Source organism: Arvicola amphibius, chromosome 11 (assembly GCF_903992535.2).
Source record: "Arvicola amphibius chromosome 11, mArvAmp1.2, whole genome shotgun sequence".
In the NCBI taxonomy this organism is placed as follows: Eukaryota; Metazoa; Chordata; class Mammalia; order Rodentia; family Cricetidae; genus Arvicola; species Arvicola amphibius.
Genome location: NC_052057.2, coordinates 71,727,737 through 71,745,835, shown reverse-complemented (window position 1 = coordinate 71,745,835; position 18,099 = coordinate 71,727,737). Strand labels below are relative to the sequence as shown.

Genomic DNA, 18,099 nt, shown 5'->3' with positions numbered 1-18,099 from the left:
AGGCTAGCTGCCTGGGGTCAGATCTTTTGATCTGTGAGGAAGATGGCAGCAGAAGGAGTGGGTGGACCGCCATGGTCCATTCCCCGCTTGCCATGGACTAAGTTGATAAAGAAAGAGGGTCAGATGCTCTCTGCTTCTTCACATGTGCATCACATGAGCATACCCAGCATACATCCATGCAGTCACAGAAGAGAAAAGCCATCGCAGGACCCCATTTGAAACAGCCCTATTGGATAAAAACGGGAGTGATCAGGACATGCAAGGACACCTAAACTGTGTTGGGGTGAGGGCTGAGGCTGGGACTGGGGCTGGGGCTGGGGCTGGGGCTGGGGCTGGGGTGGGTGGGTACCGCGTAAGTGGCAGATTGCCTGGCAAGCCTGCACAAACTTTGGGGCAGATCTCTGGTGCTTCACAGATGGCGTGGCACTGTACCCTTGCCACCCAAGCACTTGGGGGTGGAGGCAGGAAGAGAAGAAGTTCAAGGCCATCTTCAACTTCATGGTAAGTTTGAGGGCTCCTGCCATCCTAAATTCATTTTGATGTCTATTTTTTATGATTTCTGTGAGCATAGGGAAGTACTATCCGCCTCTCTAAGACGACTGTTTTGCAGAAATAAGCAAGGGCTTTGAGTTAGCAATGGCAGCTGCTCAGTGTATGTGTTTTCTTTTTCCCAGCTGTCCAGGGGAGATGTCAGGACTCTCTGCTGAGTGTCTGTGGCCTTGGGAGCCCCATCCCAGCTGCTGCTTCCCCTGGCAGCTGTCAACATGACAGGTGTTGGCATCTGAGTGAACAGAAAGAGCACCACACTTAGACTACACCTGAGGCTGCTCCTGTTCTCTAAAACGGGAGTGAGCGGGGCTGGGGTGTACCCACTGTTCAGTTTCCCAATGGAGTCGAATTTTAAAGACAATATATCTTTGGATGGCAAGTAAATCTCCACACAAAGCTTCATATGTTCCACCCTCGGTCTTCGTGGCCCCCATGACCCACAAAACCACTGTTGAGAGCTACAGCACACCCCCCCCCCAAGTCCACCTGTGGCTTCTCCCACCTCTGGAACACATCCAACACTCAAGAAACACCCGTAATGTGACGCCATTCCTTGGCGTAGTGAGCTGGCCTTTCTCTAAACTGTGCTGCTGAGGACTTTGCCAGCACAGTATCTTGGGCCTTCATGACATGTATGATGTTGTACAAAACACGAAGAGCGAATGGCCTTTAAATTTCAGATGCTTCCTGTTGCTATAGAAATATCACAGAAAGACTGTGTTCAGAGATCCCTGAAGCTGATTGATGCCTCGATCTTAAGCTGGGAAGTGTGAACTAAACCCCAAAATATTGCTGTTTACTGGGTTTCCTAGCCCTCATATCAAGAAATATCCCAAACTCTCATGCTAGAAATCTCTACCCTCCCTCCCCTCTCCTCTCCCGCCTCATAGGCCCAACAAGGCAGATTCAAGAATTGGGTGGGACCAGTTCAATAGAGTAGCTTTCAGCAGCAGAAGAAAGGTCCCAGATCATCCATGTGGGGGACCAGCCGTCCTCTGAAGGCAGGAGCATGTGTTTTCCATAACGAACACTAGATGGCACTCGAGTACAGCTAAACATGTCTTCACTGCCATCCACTGCAAAATGACAATTTATCTTGATTTCTAAGGTAACTGTACTTGCTCTCGTGTACAAGCATTTACAAAATATCTTGATTCATGGCACGTTTGCCCTTTCCTCGGTGCCTTATCTCTCAGTCATCCCAGTAGATCCAAGTGCGGTTTTAGATCTCTGCTGCTTTGTGTTGGGGTCATAAATTGGAACTGCGTCAAACGCTGGCATTTGCAATCAAAGGTGAGCAGGGAATGTAATCTCCTAGCTTTACTAGGATATTGTGCAATTAAAAGCATTTCTTTAGCTCATTTGTACTGAAGCCAGAGATACCATCTCTGTTTCGCTGACAATCTTACAGCCAGAAAAGAAACTAGATGCTTTCTCAGATGCTCTTAAAACCCAGAGTTAAAGCAAGGAAATGAAGTGACCAAAGTCTCTCTAACCCTTTACCCTTTCCTTCGACTCATGTTTTAAAGCCAAACGTGTGTGCATGTGTGCGTGTGTGTTTGTATGTGTTTGCAAGTGCGTGCGTGTGTGTGTGTGTGTGTGTGTGTGTGTGTGTGTGTGTTTCAGAAAGTTTGAGCAATTGGGGAGAAATCCTATTGCCTCACTCTGCACACACCACAGCCATTTTAAACGGCTACCAAAAGCTACTAGAACGGAACTAGTTCCACTAAATCCCTGAACCTGCTTCATTGGGTCTGTGTGGTGGTGGAGGGGAGAGAGGGTATAGATTCTGAGCCGGAGAGCTTGGGACCTTCCCTGGTAAGGGGGCTAGGAAACCCAGTAGAAGCAATATCTTTGGTCACAATTAACATTTACTAGCTTAAGGGGGAGGTAGCATCGTTCACTTTTGTGTGAGAGATTTTCTCGATGGATGTGCAATGGTAAGCAGGCAGGAAGGACCCCCCGGTCAGCACACATACTCATGTGCCAGCCACTCCTGCCCTTTTGCCCATCACTTCTGACTGACCCTTTTAGGGTGCCAGCAAGCATGGAGGGGGAATGCAAAACGGGACAGGCCTCTTCTCCCAGGAAGAGTGCTCCAGGCGGACTAAATATATCCTCGGGCTTCAGCCCATGACTCACGCTGCTATTTTCACGTCGCTTTCACCTCCTTCTGCCTCTCACCCAGAAGTTTTAGATGCATCTGGAAAATTCTTGTCAGCCAGGAGAGACACCCGAACCAGTGTTCGGCTGGACCCAGAGGACAGTATGTTAAGTGTAATCCTGTGCCAGACACAGAGAGAGAGACAACAAGCGCATGCTCCCACTCGTGTAGGGAAGCTGGAATGTTTGATCTGGTAAAAGTAGGGCATCAGAAAGGGATGAGCAGAGGCTGGGAGGGGTGTGAGGCAGGGAGGGTGAGGAGCGGATGCTTAATGAGTTTCAGGAACAGCTGCCAACATTCTGTAGTAAGGTACGGTAGCTATTTGACACTAAACTGTCTTTTTCAAATACCTGGAAGAGATGAGTTTGAATATTTCCAACATAAAGGAAGAGTAAGTGTTTGAGTCAAGAGACATACCAGTTACTCTACTTTGATCATTACCCAGCATTCTGGGGCCTCCATTACTTAGTCTGATGATTATGTGGGGATGAACAAAATTTTTTTCCCTTCTAATTTTAATTCTATTGTGGGATAAAACATATTGTCAAAAATACAATTTAGGGGTGACAGGGATCATTCTGCTTACAATTCCAGGTTACAGCCCATCATTCCAGGGGCCTCACATTAGTGATTTGCCACACCCCAGGGGATGAAAATTTTAACACGTACATATATTATGTTTTAAGTTCTATCCAGGTGAAGTCTGAGCACAGATTCTGTGCCAGACACTGGCTCCAGACTATTTTTAGAACAAAGGGTGGGCTTGTCATTCGAAAGCAATGCATGGGGTAGAGGTGGGGTGTTCTAACTGATTTGTTGGCAATGGTCTGATCGTCTCACCTTGGGGAATCATTCCTTTCTACGCTTGAAGCTTTCCCTGTATTTGCAAAGCTGTAAAAAAAATAAGCCGGGCACCTTTGAGAACCACTCGGCACAGCCAACTCGTGTGGCCACGATAGCCAGAAAATGCTCGTCTTTTCTCCTACCTTCTTCTCTGGAGCCCAGGAAGTTAGACAAACCCATGGGACTAACGTGGGCTAGGGACACAAGCCAGTGATGTGTGTTCCTTCCGAATGACCCATTCTTCGGACTGTTCTGGTCTCGACACAACAAACTAGAACAGCCATAAAGCTCCTTGTGGTGCGTGTTCAAGGAGAGGCCTTTGCCCTAACAGCCCCGCCTGGGCGTGGGTGTGCAGAAGCATTAGATCTGTGTGCTGTGACCTTGCTGAGCGAGGGGGAAGCATCCTCTATCCAGCCACATGCCAGCAGAGAGTGCTACCGTCTAAATGTCTGTTACGCACTGGAACAAGCGATGAACCACCTATCATTATCCCTCAGGAAGTCCATGGACACTGCTCTTTAAACAGCAGTCTTAATAGTTTCTACGTAGAATATACTGCCTCCAGAGACAGTCAGTAATCAGGCAAGGAGCTGACTCGTGGGTCACTCGGGCATCATTGCTTCACTTCAAGCAACAAGAAATGGAGAGACAACCTAACTTCAATCCAACACACTTTATTTTTTTTCACCTTTTTTTTTTTAAATTTTCAATGATCAAGTATTCATGGTGTTGTAAATCCAGGTTTATTAGTCCTCTGACAGTCAGTTCCATTGAACATAAAGAAATAAGTCATACACCTCTTTACAGTACCGTAACAGGTTTCCAAATAAATAACTCTACATAATAAGTGAAAACAGCCCTTCGTCACAGACATGCCTCTAAAAAGACACACACAGACGGACAGATGGACAGACGGGTACAGGCAGACACACGCATACAACACTCTGCAGATATCCTAACGCGTTTGCCCCGGCTTCACATTTCCTTAGCCTACAAAGTTAAAGGTTGACGTGGGCTTCATGCTCCTAGACTGACATCTGGGTTTGGGGTAGAGGTATATATTTTAAGAAAAATGCCCACTGTCAAGCCTTACCCTTTTGTTTCGTTTAATACACCCTTACCATTGCCTCAGTTTTCAATAACATTTGCTTCTTAGCTTTTGACATATACAGTAGACTGCCAGCAAAAGACATTAGCATTGAACCCCAATGCAAGAAGAAAAAGAAAAAACCAGCTCACAGGGCTTAAAGCTTCCTGGAGAAGATAGAAGACTATCTAAATAGGTTTGTATCTCTCTGAAATTACTTTTAGCATCTGTTTATTCTTGCTAAACTAAATATCAAAAGCACTGGCTTTTCTGTAGGAAAGGATCTCCCGTAGGCTTCTCATTTTTGCAGTGTAGAGTTGGTGGGCTGTGGCAATGAGAGCCGAGGGAGCTCGTTCTCTGGGGAAAGCCCCAGGTTTCCAAACACAAAGCACATGCAGCCCCTCATTGTCGAAACACTGGACTCAGAGAGGAACATGCATCTCCTAATACTTTAGCACCAAGGCATTTTACTTTTAATGCTGTCAAAGCCAACAGTGATAAGGTGAGCTTCTGGTCACCTTTGACCTTCCTTAAGGCTGAGTAAAAATGAAGTGCTTAAATTAAACCTCTTCCGACTAATACAACTCTGGTTGCAATGCCATAGGAAGTCTGGGACAGACAAAACTGGCAGCATCCTCTTCACTTCTGGCGGGAGAGTAGACCAGGGCTACCACTAAAGATGACTAAAGAGGATGAGGGGTGACAAAATGCACCCGGCTACTCGCCTCTCCTGCCAGCTGCCAGCCACCTCCTCACCCCCCACTGTGGAAGAGAAAACACAGACAGGAGACCATTCCTCATAAGTCTGGAGAGCAGAATTAGTGAGGTTGCCTTCCAGGCTATTCTGGGGGTTACAGTATTCGGGTTTCTATCTGCTACTTAGAATACTCAGCATGTACCTATGCAGCAAATCACATTCTGCACCTCTGGGACGGGGACACACACACACACACACACACACACACACACACCACACCCTAGGCAAGCGCTTGCCTTGCTGTGGGGCTCACGGGAGAGTTCCCACAGGGCCTTTGGGTCCCTCCACACGGTGCGGCTGTTCCTTGGTGCACACAGGGGTCTACAAAGCAACCTCAAAAATAAAAGACACCTCCTGGTTATAAGTTCAATAAAGACTGTGAGCTGGAATTGTGGACCAAGCAGGAAATTTCGGAGGGTTGGTGGAACGTAGGATTCCTGAGACGCTCGGGAGCCCTACTCTGTGGCATCTTCTGCGGGTGCTAGTTCCCTGAGTGCAAGGATGCGGGTACTGTCACGGTCTCTTGAGGTAACAGACAGGTCGGTGGCTTGTGTATATTTTCTATGTTCTTTTTGAGTCTTTGTTAAGAATCTGAAAACTCATAGTTGTCTACAAGCAGAAGTGTTAATCTATTGACGAGAGAAAAGTATAAATAACCCCAAAATGAGATACAATCAATCAGAACTAAGCTTTTTTTTCATAAAAAAAAATTCACTTCAGGAAATTCTGCTAAGATCCTAATTAATACCAAAACTGAATGTATTCTCAATTAAATTATAAATAAGCATTTGAGGTACGTTATAACAAATGATTTTAATATCATACTTGGCTACATAAATGAAATTTACCTTGAAAAATCTAGTTAAATATTGAGTGTGGATGGCTCCCATGGGTATGTGCTATGCTTTTTTCTATTTCTACAAGGAAATGTCTCTATTTTGGAGAATGTCCCTATTCTTCCAAAAACAATACTACATCAGAAAGTGGCATGTGCTCACCTACTTTACAGGCGACATTTTCCCTTTGTTTTCGGTGACCTGTATTCAGTCTCATAAGAAACCAACAATTTAGTCAGAGAGAGCTGTCTCAGCCTGTCGCTGCCCCTCCGCACCATCCTAAATGACTGACTTTAACATTCTGAGCCTCAGGTTCAAATCCGTTTACAAAACAAACAAGCACACAGGCAAAAATCCACTCCAGAGAAGGCTGGGGTGCTGCTCAAGGGAGAACACGTGCTTAGCTTGCTTAGCGTGCTTAGGGTATGCAAGGCCCTGAGCTCAATCCAGCACCGCTGAAGAGAAGCGTGTTTGCGTGTTCTTAAAGAGAGAAATGCGATGGTTGGTGAATCCTGGGGAACTATTCTGGAAACAGTCACCACACCAAGTGTTAATCTGTCTCCTCACCACCCTTTCTCCCCATCCCCACAGCATGCCCAAGGACTTTGACCGTTATTTTTTTTTTAAGCATTAACTCCACCTCCAAGGAACAAGACATCATACAAAGGAAGAAAATCAAAATATATTCTCCAACACCCTCTTCCCTCAGCCCTCGGGAGTTTCTAAATCAATGAGCTGGATATATTTGCATATTAAAGCCAAACAACACATTAATTCATAGAGCTGAAGGGAGAGCAAGGCATCCTTTTGTCCAAACAAGTGATTCAAAGCCTCTGCTCTGAGAGCAGCAATTAAAGTTCCTGTTAGGAGCTGTGGCTAGAAGTGACCAGCCAGGGTACCAGAAACAAAGAAGACCTCTCCTATTGTACAACCAAATGGTGCTAACTACGAAATAGTCAACTCACTGGCTATTGTAATGTTCTGATGATGCTACCAGCGTCTAAAACATTTGGAGAGCATCCTTTAATTGCTATTCTACCCAGAACCTCATCCCCTCCTGACTTCTCTACTCACTCCACGTTCAGCAACAGCGCATCCACAGTATCAGGAGCAACTCTTCACAAATGGGCATGCGCATCTCAGGTCAATGTCTCTGAGTACTGGCCTCAGCATCCCAAAGGGTTTCATAGAGCAGTAAGCGATGTCAACACATGACTGGTGCCTAGGCAGCAATTGCTGAACTGAAGCCAAGGAAGAAAGGGACGAGGGGCCTTTCAAATTATCCTTGGTGATTCCATCCACCCTAACACCAAACCAGGACCGGTTCCACCAGAAGTCTCTTAAATAAATCTTAATTCTCACAGAAAAATAAGCCAAGCACTACCACTCCAAAATCTACAAATCTCAGCATCAACACCAAAGGAAACTATCCCTTCTAAAGGCGTAAGATGGCAAAGAGGGACACTGAGCCCTGAGAGGACACCCTCGGGAAATCTGCGCTATTTTATGAAATCCTTTAATGTTTGTTACAGCGGACAAAATCTGACCCAGCAGTGACAAGCTGAGCTAAGCATGGCTGCCCACCTCGCTGGCAGCCAAACCCAGGAGTCCAAGCGAAGTCCATTCCACCTGGGCACTAACTCTACTTCTTATAGACATTATTCAGTCTGATGGTGAATGCCCCCTCCACGAACCCCATTTGTCCAGAAAACCACGTGACTAGTGGCCTTGCTACCAGGACAGGAAATCGATCCTATACCTAGGAACATCCCCACAAGTCTATTTGTGTGGCCCGTCAAGAATGTAGGTGCAAAGTCCTGACTCATAGCCAGTCTGCCAGCCATCTCTCTTCCAGACAAGGGAACGTTTCCCAAGTTCACCATGCAGGGCATGAGTTGCTGGACAGAGAGGTCTCAACTTTATGACACATTGGGCCTTTTGGTCCCCTGCAGCTCGAAGACCGTCAAGAGACCTCTCTCTTAAGACCCATACAGAAAGCAACCGAGCAGTGCCTAAAGACAAGTGGCAGCATTGTCAATGAACGACTGTCAAAAAACCCAGGTGTCTTTCAGAAGGGAAATGTCCTTTCTCAGAATCACCGCAGGAAGAATATGAGCACGGAGATGTGAAGGGGATCGTGAATTGAGGCTAATTCAGAGAAAGAGGATTCAGTATGGTAGACTCATCTGCTTTACCATTTAAACTCATTACTTAACGTAGGATCACATGTTGTGTTCCGTTGACAAATCTCTCGTCTCCTCGGCAGTGACTGCAATATCCCCGGTAAAGATTTCCTAACTGAAATACTCATTTTCTGAAGAAACCATGGTCATTTTCTATCAAAAAAAAAAAAAAAAAAAAACAGTAGAGACTTGCCAGTATGTTGAGGCTATAATGAATTAAATCCCCAGTAGGGACTCAATCTTATCCCGGGAATTTCTTTATCCACTACTTTGAATGTCAAGATAGTAGTAACTCTTAGCAACATTTAGTGGGTCCTTCAGAGCCGAATTTTGACAGCCATTTCCTCAGATGGGAAAGCCGTTTCCTTCCTTATCAAGCATCTCAAATTATAGTTTCTAACCATACTGTTTAGCACACTAGTTTTAAAGCCCCTTATGAAAGAATACTGTGGTTTAAATAGTCAAGCGATCAGATGTATGATTCAGCAGCCTCTTGATCTACCTTATGATGGAGTAAACAGACTAAGAGAAAAACAGATCGTAGGAAATTCTGTTGTCATTCATTACATCGTGGCATACAGTTCTTTGAAGCATTTGAAGTTTTTCTACCTGATTCATAACGACTGCTATGGCTTAAAATGCTATTCACAGCGCTTTAGGGAACATTCAAAAACATCTGCTTTATTATAGGGGCACGCCACACTTCTATTGTTCCAATCAGATTGCATAGTTGAGGCAAATTGTGCTTTGGAGCGGAACCCACAGTAGGTGTTCAAACCTAAAAACTCCGCCTTGCCAATGCAAAGTCGTGGTCAAGCTCACCTTCCTCTGGAGGGCAAGCTAATGATATGCGTGGTCACAGCCTTGCCATGGTTCGCGACGGGCCTCAGGCTTCTGCCAAACAGGAGCATGAGCATGAAGTGAACCCAGCGAAAAGTGGTGACCCATGTATCTAAGCTCCACCCTGGAAAAAGAGAGGGGGAAGCTGTCAGTTTGGTTGAGGTATCCAGCCCTCAATCAACAGTGGCTGTGTAGACTGCGTTTTTGTTGGTTTGAGGATTGTGTCTGTAGAGGTTTTAAAAAAAGAAAGTAAGAAGGCACAGGTGTTTCTCAACTCGCCATATTCAACTCAACCAACAAAACATGTCTTCCTTTTCCGGGCTTCAGCAGGGATGCTACAGAGCAGAACTGGGGCTCTCGTCCAGCCCAGGATCTGCAGAGCAACTTATTGCTTCTTGGAAAGGCCCGGGATAGGTCTGTGTAGTGCCCGGGAATCCCTTTTGCAGACCAGTTTCTTCCTGCAATTCCGCCTGGGTGCTGAAGGCTGGGCAGGATGTAGTCCGGGCGTATTTCTCCGCTTTGTTGGGCTGGCCCACAAGCTCACTCACAGTGCTCAGCGGGAATTCTCTGCACCTCCGCCTCTGCAGTTCGTCTTCTTTGTATTTGATAGAGTACCAGGCCAGGAAAATAAAAATGAAGCCCACAAATTTGAGGCCAGCCGCCAAACCGAAGTAGACAAACCGAAACGACGTCACGTTGTACTCCCAGCAAGACCCCTGCACGCCACATTCCTGCTGCCAGAGCATGCAGGTGGTGTCAATCACAGCTCCAAAGTAAATCGGAGTAGGAATGTATGCTGCAGCCATGGGAAGAAAGAGAAACACAGAGATATAGCGCATTCCATAAGAGAAAACAGATTTGTCATTAGCAAGGCTTGTCCGATGCCGAGAATGATTCCTGTTTAATTGAATTTTCTTAAAGACATTTTCATCTAATTGCAGTGAATTGTATTTAATTGCAACTTATGAAAATAAACAGCAAGTACTTAGCTTCTTCCACTTGACAGCTCAGACTGCCTTGCTGCTGTTTTAGGTTGTTAAAAATAACTTACTTTCTGTGGTTACCAAGTCCTTACACTGCACACTTTTGATACAGTTTCGACAGTGAAACTTCAGTAGAGTTGAAAGAACTGTCTATGGCCAACACAAAATATTTTCAAACTTAAAATTGGTTCTTGTTCCCCTTAAGTCAGGTTGGAGCGGGATGCGGAATGTTAAGGGGACACGGGGATGGACAGAAGCCCTTCGCCCTGGAGTCTGGTCTAAGTCTCTTGAAGCTTAGAGTCAAGAATTTTAGCACAAAGGGCTGGGGAGGTGGCTCGGTGGATAAAGGGCATGCTGAGTATTCACGAGGGCAGGAATTCAGATCTCTGGAACCCACATTAAACAAAAAAGTTCCTCATGGCAACTTGTATCTATCACCCCAGAGCTGGAAGGAAGAGGCAGGCAGATCCCTGAGGGCTCCATGGCCAGCAAGTCCAGCCAAAATATTCAACTAGTTCAGGTTCAGGGAGGCCATGTTTCAAAAAAGACGATAGAGCCACGAGTGGAGGCACACATCTTTAATGAAAGCACTCCAGGGGCAGAGGCAAGAGGATCTCTGTGAACTCAAGACTAGCCTGGTATACCTTGTAAGTTCCAGGCCCGTGGGGATTATGTAGTCAGACCCTATAACAATAAATATATAAATAAAGTAAAGAAACAATTAGGAAGATCTTTAAATGTCAAAACACAAAAAGAACCTCAGCACAACTAACAAAACAAACTATAAGGATTGTCTCCATAAAGATAATATTCACTTACATAGAGGTATTTCCAAAAAGAATGTTAAAATAGCAATAAGGCATGCAAAGGGCCTTCATGTAAAGGACCCCCCTCTTTCTCAGCTGTGCACCTGCTTTTTGTTTGTTTGATTGAGAATATCACAGACAAGATCTCAATGACCTTGTTTGTAGTCAAAACACATCTTAACTCCGTGACATCCAGTCTAATGAGGGTTTTCAACCCTGTGACCTAGAGTTTTATGTTACCAGCCTACAACCCCATCCAATACACTTCAAAAATGACCCTCTGATCTCATTTACTGAAGAAAAAAAACTTGTTTTTAAAGTTTCTTAGATGCTCTTAAACACAGTAAGTTCAGAAAATACCAAAATTAGATATATGGCTACTGGTAAGACACTAGATTGCAACTCTCTCCTGAGAAGCCCAGGACCACACATGCGTGCAGACTGTCTTTGTCCTAAGTGCCTCCCACTAGCATGGGCCGGGCCGTGCTCAAGTATGATCGAATGCCTGCTTATAACTCGGCTGAACTTCCTGCTGACTCGCCCTGAAAGGCTTTCCTGTAGCACGGTGAAGAGGCCCACTTCTCCTGACTGCCGCTCCCTGACAAGCGAGCTAAACAGGCTACTAAAAGATACTGCATGGGGCTGCACCTTCCACTCAGCCCCACTGTAGCTGACAAGCCCCTCTTCAAATGGGGACTTCACCAAGGTATTCGGTTTGGGGAGATAACTGCGGCCTACAGTCCGTGTCCGAAGCTTCTCAAAGATCCGGGAGGAACAAAAGCTCTGCTCTCTGGGCTGTGTGTAACAGACGCCTCTTCTAACTCCACAAGAAAGAAAGCTGAACTAGAAAGCCCTCACACCCTTTGCCAAAAGAAAGTGCCCCCATCTCTAACTCATTCATTTGGCTAACGGCCATTTCTCCCTTCAACCCCTGGGTCGCAAGGACAGCACTCTGCTGCCACTGTGTCTAGTGTGTACTCGGCTTTTTCAACTACCAAAGAACTCTGACTTAAAGCCTCTGCCGTTTGCCACCCCATAAAGTCCTTGACACGGCACCTACTCCTTTTCATGCTGTGCACCCTAAGAATTGTGTGACAGCCCACGGCTGCTCAGTGCACAGAAGTAAGGGCTGGAGAGCTTGAAGCAGGGAAGGAAGGATGGAAGAAAAGAAAGAGGGATGAAGTGAAGAAGGACATAAGGGGTCGGGTGGTGGTGGTGCATAGCACACCTTTAATCCCAGCACTCGGGAGGTAGAAGCAGGTGGATCTCTGTGAGCTCGAAGCCAGCCTGGTCTACAGAGCAAGTTCCAGGACAGCAAAGGCTACACAGAGAAATCCTGTCTCAAAAAAAGAAAAAAAGAAGAAAAGGAAAGAAAGAAAAGGACATCTAGTAGCTCTGAGTCTGTGAAGGGGATACTGCAAGGTAATTTCTACTTATTGAACATGAGATCTAGGGGCTGGAGAGATTGATTGCTCAGCCAGCAGTTAAGAGAGCTGACTGATTTTTCAGAGTTACGTGTTAGGTTCCCAGTACCCACAGCTCACAACTACCTCACTCCAACTCCAGGACACCCGACGTCTCTGGCCTCCTTGGCACCTGTACTGCCCTGAACACACACACATAAACACACATAGTTAGGAATAATAAAAATAAATCTTGAAGACAAAACCTGCTGGTCAGATTAAATGGTCACTTTCGGAAAGGACTAAGAAGCCTTTTGTTTTGAAATTTGGGGCAAATCAAATGTAGGTTATCTTACCTACACTTCTGCACCCTCAATACACATGAAGACAAAACTGAGCTGAGCAGCAAGCGCCAGGTGTTGCTCTTCCTTGGCTTACTATCCGTTCTGCAGGTGGCTCTCCTTCACCCCAGATTCATGTCAAACAACCCAGCTGAGCCAAAATAAGGTCTTCTTTCCCTCTTTTTCAACTCAGTCATCACTTTGATTGACCAATTCATGTCTTTGAAAATATCTTTTTAAACCAGGCGTATGGTGCACAACTGTGATCTCAGCATTTGGGAGGAGGAGGCAGAAAAATCACCGTAAGTATGAGGTGTACCTAGGAAATCCCAGGCCATACACAGAGGGCGATACACATAGCAAGACCCAATCAAAAATAAATAAAGGCAAAACCCCTAAGCAACAACACAAGCCGCCCTTTCTAGTCTATGGTGAAAAGCACAAGGTATAATTCTTAACTGTGTGCGATTGTATCCGAATCCTCTTGAATCAGCATACTTTTAACAGCAGAATCTTCAAAGACCTTCAAAGTCCTGCCTGCACCAAACAGCAAACCACACCAGGGACTTTTCCCTGCTGGAGGTTATTGTATTCATCAACCTAGCCTCATTACAAACAATTCCAGGGAGTGCAGAGGCTTCCACGGGGAGGAAGGTGCCCTTTAAAGATATGTCACCCTTCAACACCAAACTGTGAGTTAAAAACAAACCAGTTCTTTTTCCCTTGTCCCACAGACAATGGTACTGATTAGTCAGGGGAAACGCCAGCTGAAGGACATGACAGACTGTGCTGTAAGGGGAAGTAAGCTTGAGGAAGTCAGATGAGGGACTGCCTAACTGACAAGGCAGTGGGCAGCCTCTGGGGCTGTTTCCCACTCAGGGTCCCAGGGTTTCAAGGACTGCTGTGTTTTCCTCATGTGCTCTGTCCACAATGACACTCGGAGTGTTCCTTGCTGGTGTGCGTGGCCTCTCTGTACTTTTGTGACCTCTCGTTTTCGCTTTTTAAGATCTTTTCCTCAGCAAACTCTACAAGTATACACTTCAATTAGCCCAATAAAATTACCCTAAAGCAATATCACAAGTAAGGTATCATAAGCAATATCACAAGTAAGGTATCATAAGCAATATCACAAGTAAGGTATCATAAGCAATATCACAAGTAAGGTATCATAAGTAATAGGCACCCCAGTTTCTCCCATATTCGTGTCAAAAGGCATCAAGAGACAGAAAGGCCAGGATAGTCAAGTCATTACAGATTTCTTGACTTCATATATTTTTTACTGTATAAAACTCTGGGGGAATTTTGTACAAGTTTGTATTCAGAGTCAAAAAGAAACTAACCTAAAATCCATTTTCTATTGTTTCGTCCAATGACCTTGTCAACTTTTAGTTCAAATCTACTAAGGAGGAAGTGTAAGTGTCTTCTCAACCGCAAACCTGTCCAGTCCTATGCTCCTCAGCACCAATGACGCAGCCTGCATTTTTAAAGGACCCTAGCATTGCCTGCTGCAAAGAGGGGTGAAGGGCACACTTGGGAATTTGGGGACATACCAAGTGTTCGCAACAAAACAAACTGCATTCCCAGCGCAAAGGGCCTTTCCTCATCTTCCACGGACCTAGAGGGAAGGAGAAGGAAAAAAATGGTTCAAAACAGTGGCACCAAGAAAATGCCAGTAAAATCGAATCTGCCTTAGGCAGAGCCATAAGAACCTTTCCCAAAATATTTAGTCTACCATGATGTACTAACAGTTACCAACTAAGACTCCCTGGGTGCATCACAGGTGACACATATCTCCACCAGAAACTGATTAATTCCATTTATATATGAATAGTGGAGGAGGGGCCAGGCTCCTGGCTGAAGAGATGGAAGTTCCTTTAAATAAGCCCCCCAAAATCCCCTCTACTAACAGAAAAATTGTAAACATTTGTCCTATTCATTGCAATCTTATTCTCTCCCTCTGTCTGTCAGAATGTTCCAGAACTGAAGGTGTATCCAATGAAAATCATTCTCATAACTCCTCCAAGATGTGTGTTGGGTATGTCCTGGCTAATTTTAGGTCAACTTGATACAAGCTGGTATTATCTGAAAGTGAGGAATCTCAATTAAGAAAATGTTTTCATAAGATCCAGTTGAAGAACGTTTTCTGAATTGATGATTGATACAAGAGGACCCAACCCATGGTGGGTAGTGCCATCCCTGGGTTGGTGATCCTGGGTTTTGTGAGAAAGCAGGATGAGCAGACCATAAGTAACAAGCCAGGAAACAGCACCCTCCATTGCCTCTGCATCAGCTCCCGCCTTCAGGTCCCTGCCCTGTTTGAGGTTCCATCCCGATTGCCTCTAAAGATGAACTATAATGCAGAAGTGGGAGCCAAATAAACCATTTCCTCCCCCCCCCCCTTGATTTTGGCCATGGTTTTCATCACTGCAGTAGAAACCCTAACTAAGACAAAGTAAAGACAGAAATGCACACACACTCATGTACATACATACAAATGAAGTCAGAGAAATAAGCTTATCCAAATAATATTCCCCCCCCCCCAAATTGATGTTCTAAATAATTCCCATGTGGTAGAAAGATTGGAACCTATTAATTTTGCAATTAGCAGAGATTAAAAGACCCCTCTTCAGAGATTTGGTGTTAGAAGCCAACTCATAAATAGCCATGCTGAAACACTTCTGAGCATTGGTAAAACGAGGTGGCCCTTATACAGTCTACCTAACGCTTCCTAAAGAATTACGGTGGAGAAGGAGTGAGATGTTTCACATAATTTCTACATGATAAAGTGCGTTATGCTTTTTATTTCATCCACAGAGGATTTAGGCATGGATGGGAAATTTTTCCAGGCCCAGGACCCTCAATGTCTTTTCCTCATATTCTCTATGTCTTCCAGCAATTTCCCAGCTCTGTATGCATGGTTATGCCGTCAACATCTACCGAAAGTGAGTAAACCACTAGGCACTTCACGCCCTGCTTCTTTCATTAGGGAAATGTCTATCAGCGTCCAGAGAGAAGAAGCCAGAGTGTGTGAAGGGTACAGGCTATGCACTCTCAGCGAGCATGGCGCTCCTGGCCAGGAATCTGGCACAGTGACCTTGGAAGAGCCAGGAGGAAGAGCAAGGACTGACTCCCTTACTCCTGCTTTCCTAGGGCCACGCCCATGCTCCCCTCTAACCCAGAGGATGTTCACTCTTCGGACTCTACCACAGTACCCTCTCTGTCCACCACAGCCTTTAATGCAAGGAATAACAAGTAGATTTGAATTCAACAGAGCAAAAGTACCTCCCACGTTCTCTCCTAGAATAGAAGGGGGGAATACCAGGATCTGCAATCCAGCAATGAAAGCACAGCCTGACCAACTGGAAGCTCACATTTCCAAGCCTCATCTGTCCTTGATTCCACTCCAGGGCTTTATACAATAGTGAAATTAATGAGCTCAGCATTTTGAAATGCAAACCCAGCATAATTCCTCATCGATCCCAGAGGTGCAGTATTAACTCTCCATGAGGCCGGAGACAAAACCCTTTGCAATATTCACAATCTAGCCACTTTGCCAAACTGTTTCCACCCTCCACGAGGGTCTGGCTTCTTGGGGCTAATATAGAGATGGCTTTCAACTCATGATGTCTAACCTCCTAGCACAAAGACTTCAGACACTAAAAGCACTGGGAAGAAAGTTTGATAAAAAATAGGAATCGAGCCCAGCTGAAAAAAGAAAATTCTATACTAGGCAATGTTTCAGCCATCTTTTTCTCTCTGATGTAAAAGCTCTCCCAAAAACCTGGAGATCATACCCGCGAGTATCCTCGAGTGAGTACCCTCGAGCGAGTGCTGCAGACAGCCTATTGCAGGGGGACCGAAGCGAAGCAAACTGGGGGATAGTGAGAGTAGCATGATCTCACCTGAGTGTCACTATGATGGCTGATGGTTGGGCGCAGGCTGTGATGAAGGTAACTATGAACAGGAAGACCAAGAAGGGGATGAGGGTGTTGCAGGTGCGTTTGCACTTCCCAGACACAGCATAGCCATTCTCATTGAGATAGGTTTTCACAATGACCACACGGAGCTGACTGCGCTGGCCCACCGTGGGCGGGGTGATCACTTGTCGGCTTTGGACACAGGCGCACTCGGTATAATTGCGAACCTAAGGAGCAAACAATAAGCTGTATGTCAATCAAAAGTAAAACCCGGAGATGGAATGTTGACAAAGTAAAAGTGCTAAAAAAGAGCTATATGAAGTTAAATGCACAATATTGCACACAAAACACTTTGTTTCTTAACAGCAATAAAGGGTCAAAGTTGGCCTTAATTATATCAAAACCTGCTAGTCAAAGTTTAAACCTAAACTTCTCTGAGAAGATTTAAACACTCAATTCTGTGACATTGGCATGCCATGTGCTCATCTGGGATCATAAATACACACGGCTCCCATTTCTGTTGAACCTGTAGACTCTCCCGTTAGAGAAGCCCCTAGAACAGAGCCAGCTTGATTTTTATTCTTGGTCACCAGAGTACCTAGCACGAATCTGAGCACACAGTGAGGCCTATGGTAAACATCTGTTAAACTCCTAGCACAAGTGTAATGGCTTCAAACAAGCAGAGTGCTGTGGACTAGGAATGGTGGCTTCAAAGCCTGTATCAGGAGGAGCGGACCTGTGTTTTGTCCCACCCGGCTAGCTTACACCCGAAATAATCACACAGAAATTGTATTAATTAAATCACTGCCTGGCCCATTATTTCTAGCCTCTTATTGGCTAACTCTCACATATTAGTTTAAGCCATCTCCATTAATGTGTATCGCCACTTGACTGCGGCTTACCAGCATGAGTTTAAGCAGCGTCCGTCTAGGGCAGGAGAACAATGGCGTCTGCAACACTGCTCTTCCTCCCAGCATTCAGTTCAGTCTACGCCACCTATCTAAGTTCTGCCCTATCAAAAGGCCAAGGCAGTTTCTTTATTCAACTAATGAAAGCAACATAGACAGAAGAACCTCCTACAAGTGCCAGTGATGATGACCTTCCTTCTGGCTGCCCCAGTTTAAACACCCTGCCATTCCTCTCAACAGGCTAGCGGTCCCCATGTGTGTGTGGAACTTTGCATCACTTCAACCTGACTGTAGCCGCGGCCCAGTGCTCCAGACTCTGACAGACTCCAGTATCCATTGGTCATTTTTCCCCAACACATATTTACGAGACCTTACTGATGTATGATATGGCATTAGAGGACACTGAAGACAGAGGAGCAGAAGAGACTAAATCTTCTCCAGTAACTTCCCAGACTTCCCAAACACAATGATGAAAACGAAAC

At 45.4% G+C, this 18,099-nt stretch overlaps 1 protein-coding gene across 1 annotated transcript in view; it reads right to left on the bottom strand.

The window, feature by feature from the left end:
* Nucleotides 1–9,594: 9,594 nt before the first annotated feature.
* The window catches only part of Slco5a1 (solute carrier organic anion transporter family member 5A1), a 122,648-nt gene continuing 114,143 nt past the window's right edge, over nt 9,595–18,099 (bottom strand). Inside the window, exons 7-9 of the mRNA XM_038348371.1 lie at nt 16,695–16,936; nt 14,343–14,407; nt 9,595–10,055 (exon numbers count right to left, since the gene is read on the bottom strand). Coding sequence (XP_038204299.1) covers nt 9,595–10,055; nt 14,343–14,407; nt 16,695–16,936 — 768 coding nt within the window. The remainder of the gene's footprint in view (nt 10,056–14,342; nt 14,408–16,694; nt 16,937–18,099) is intronic.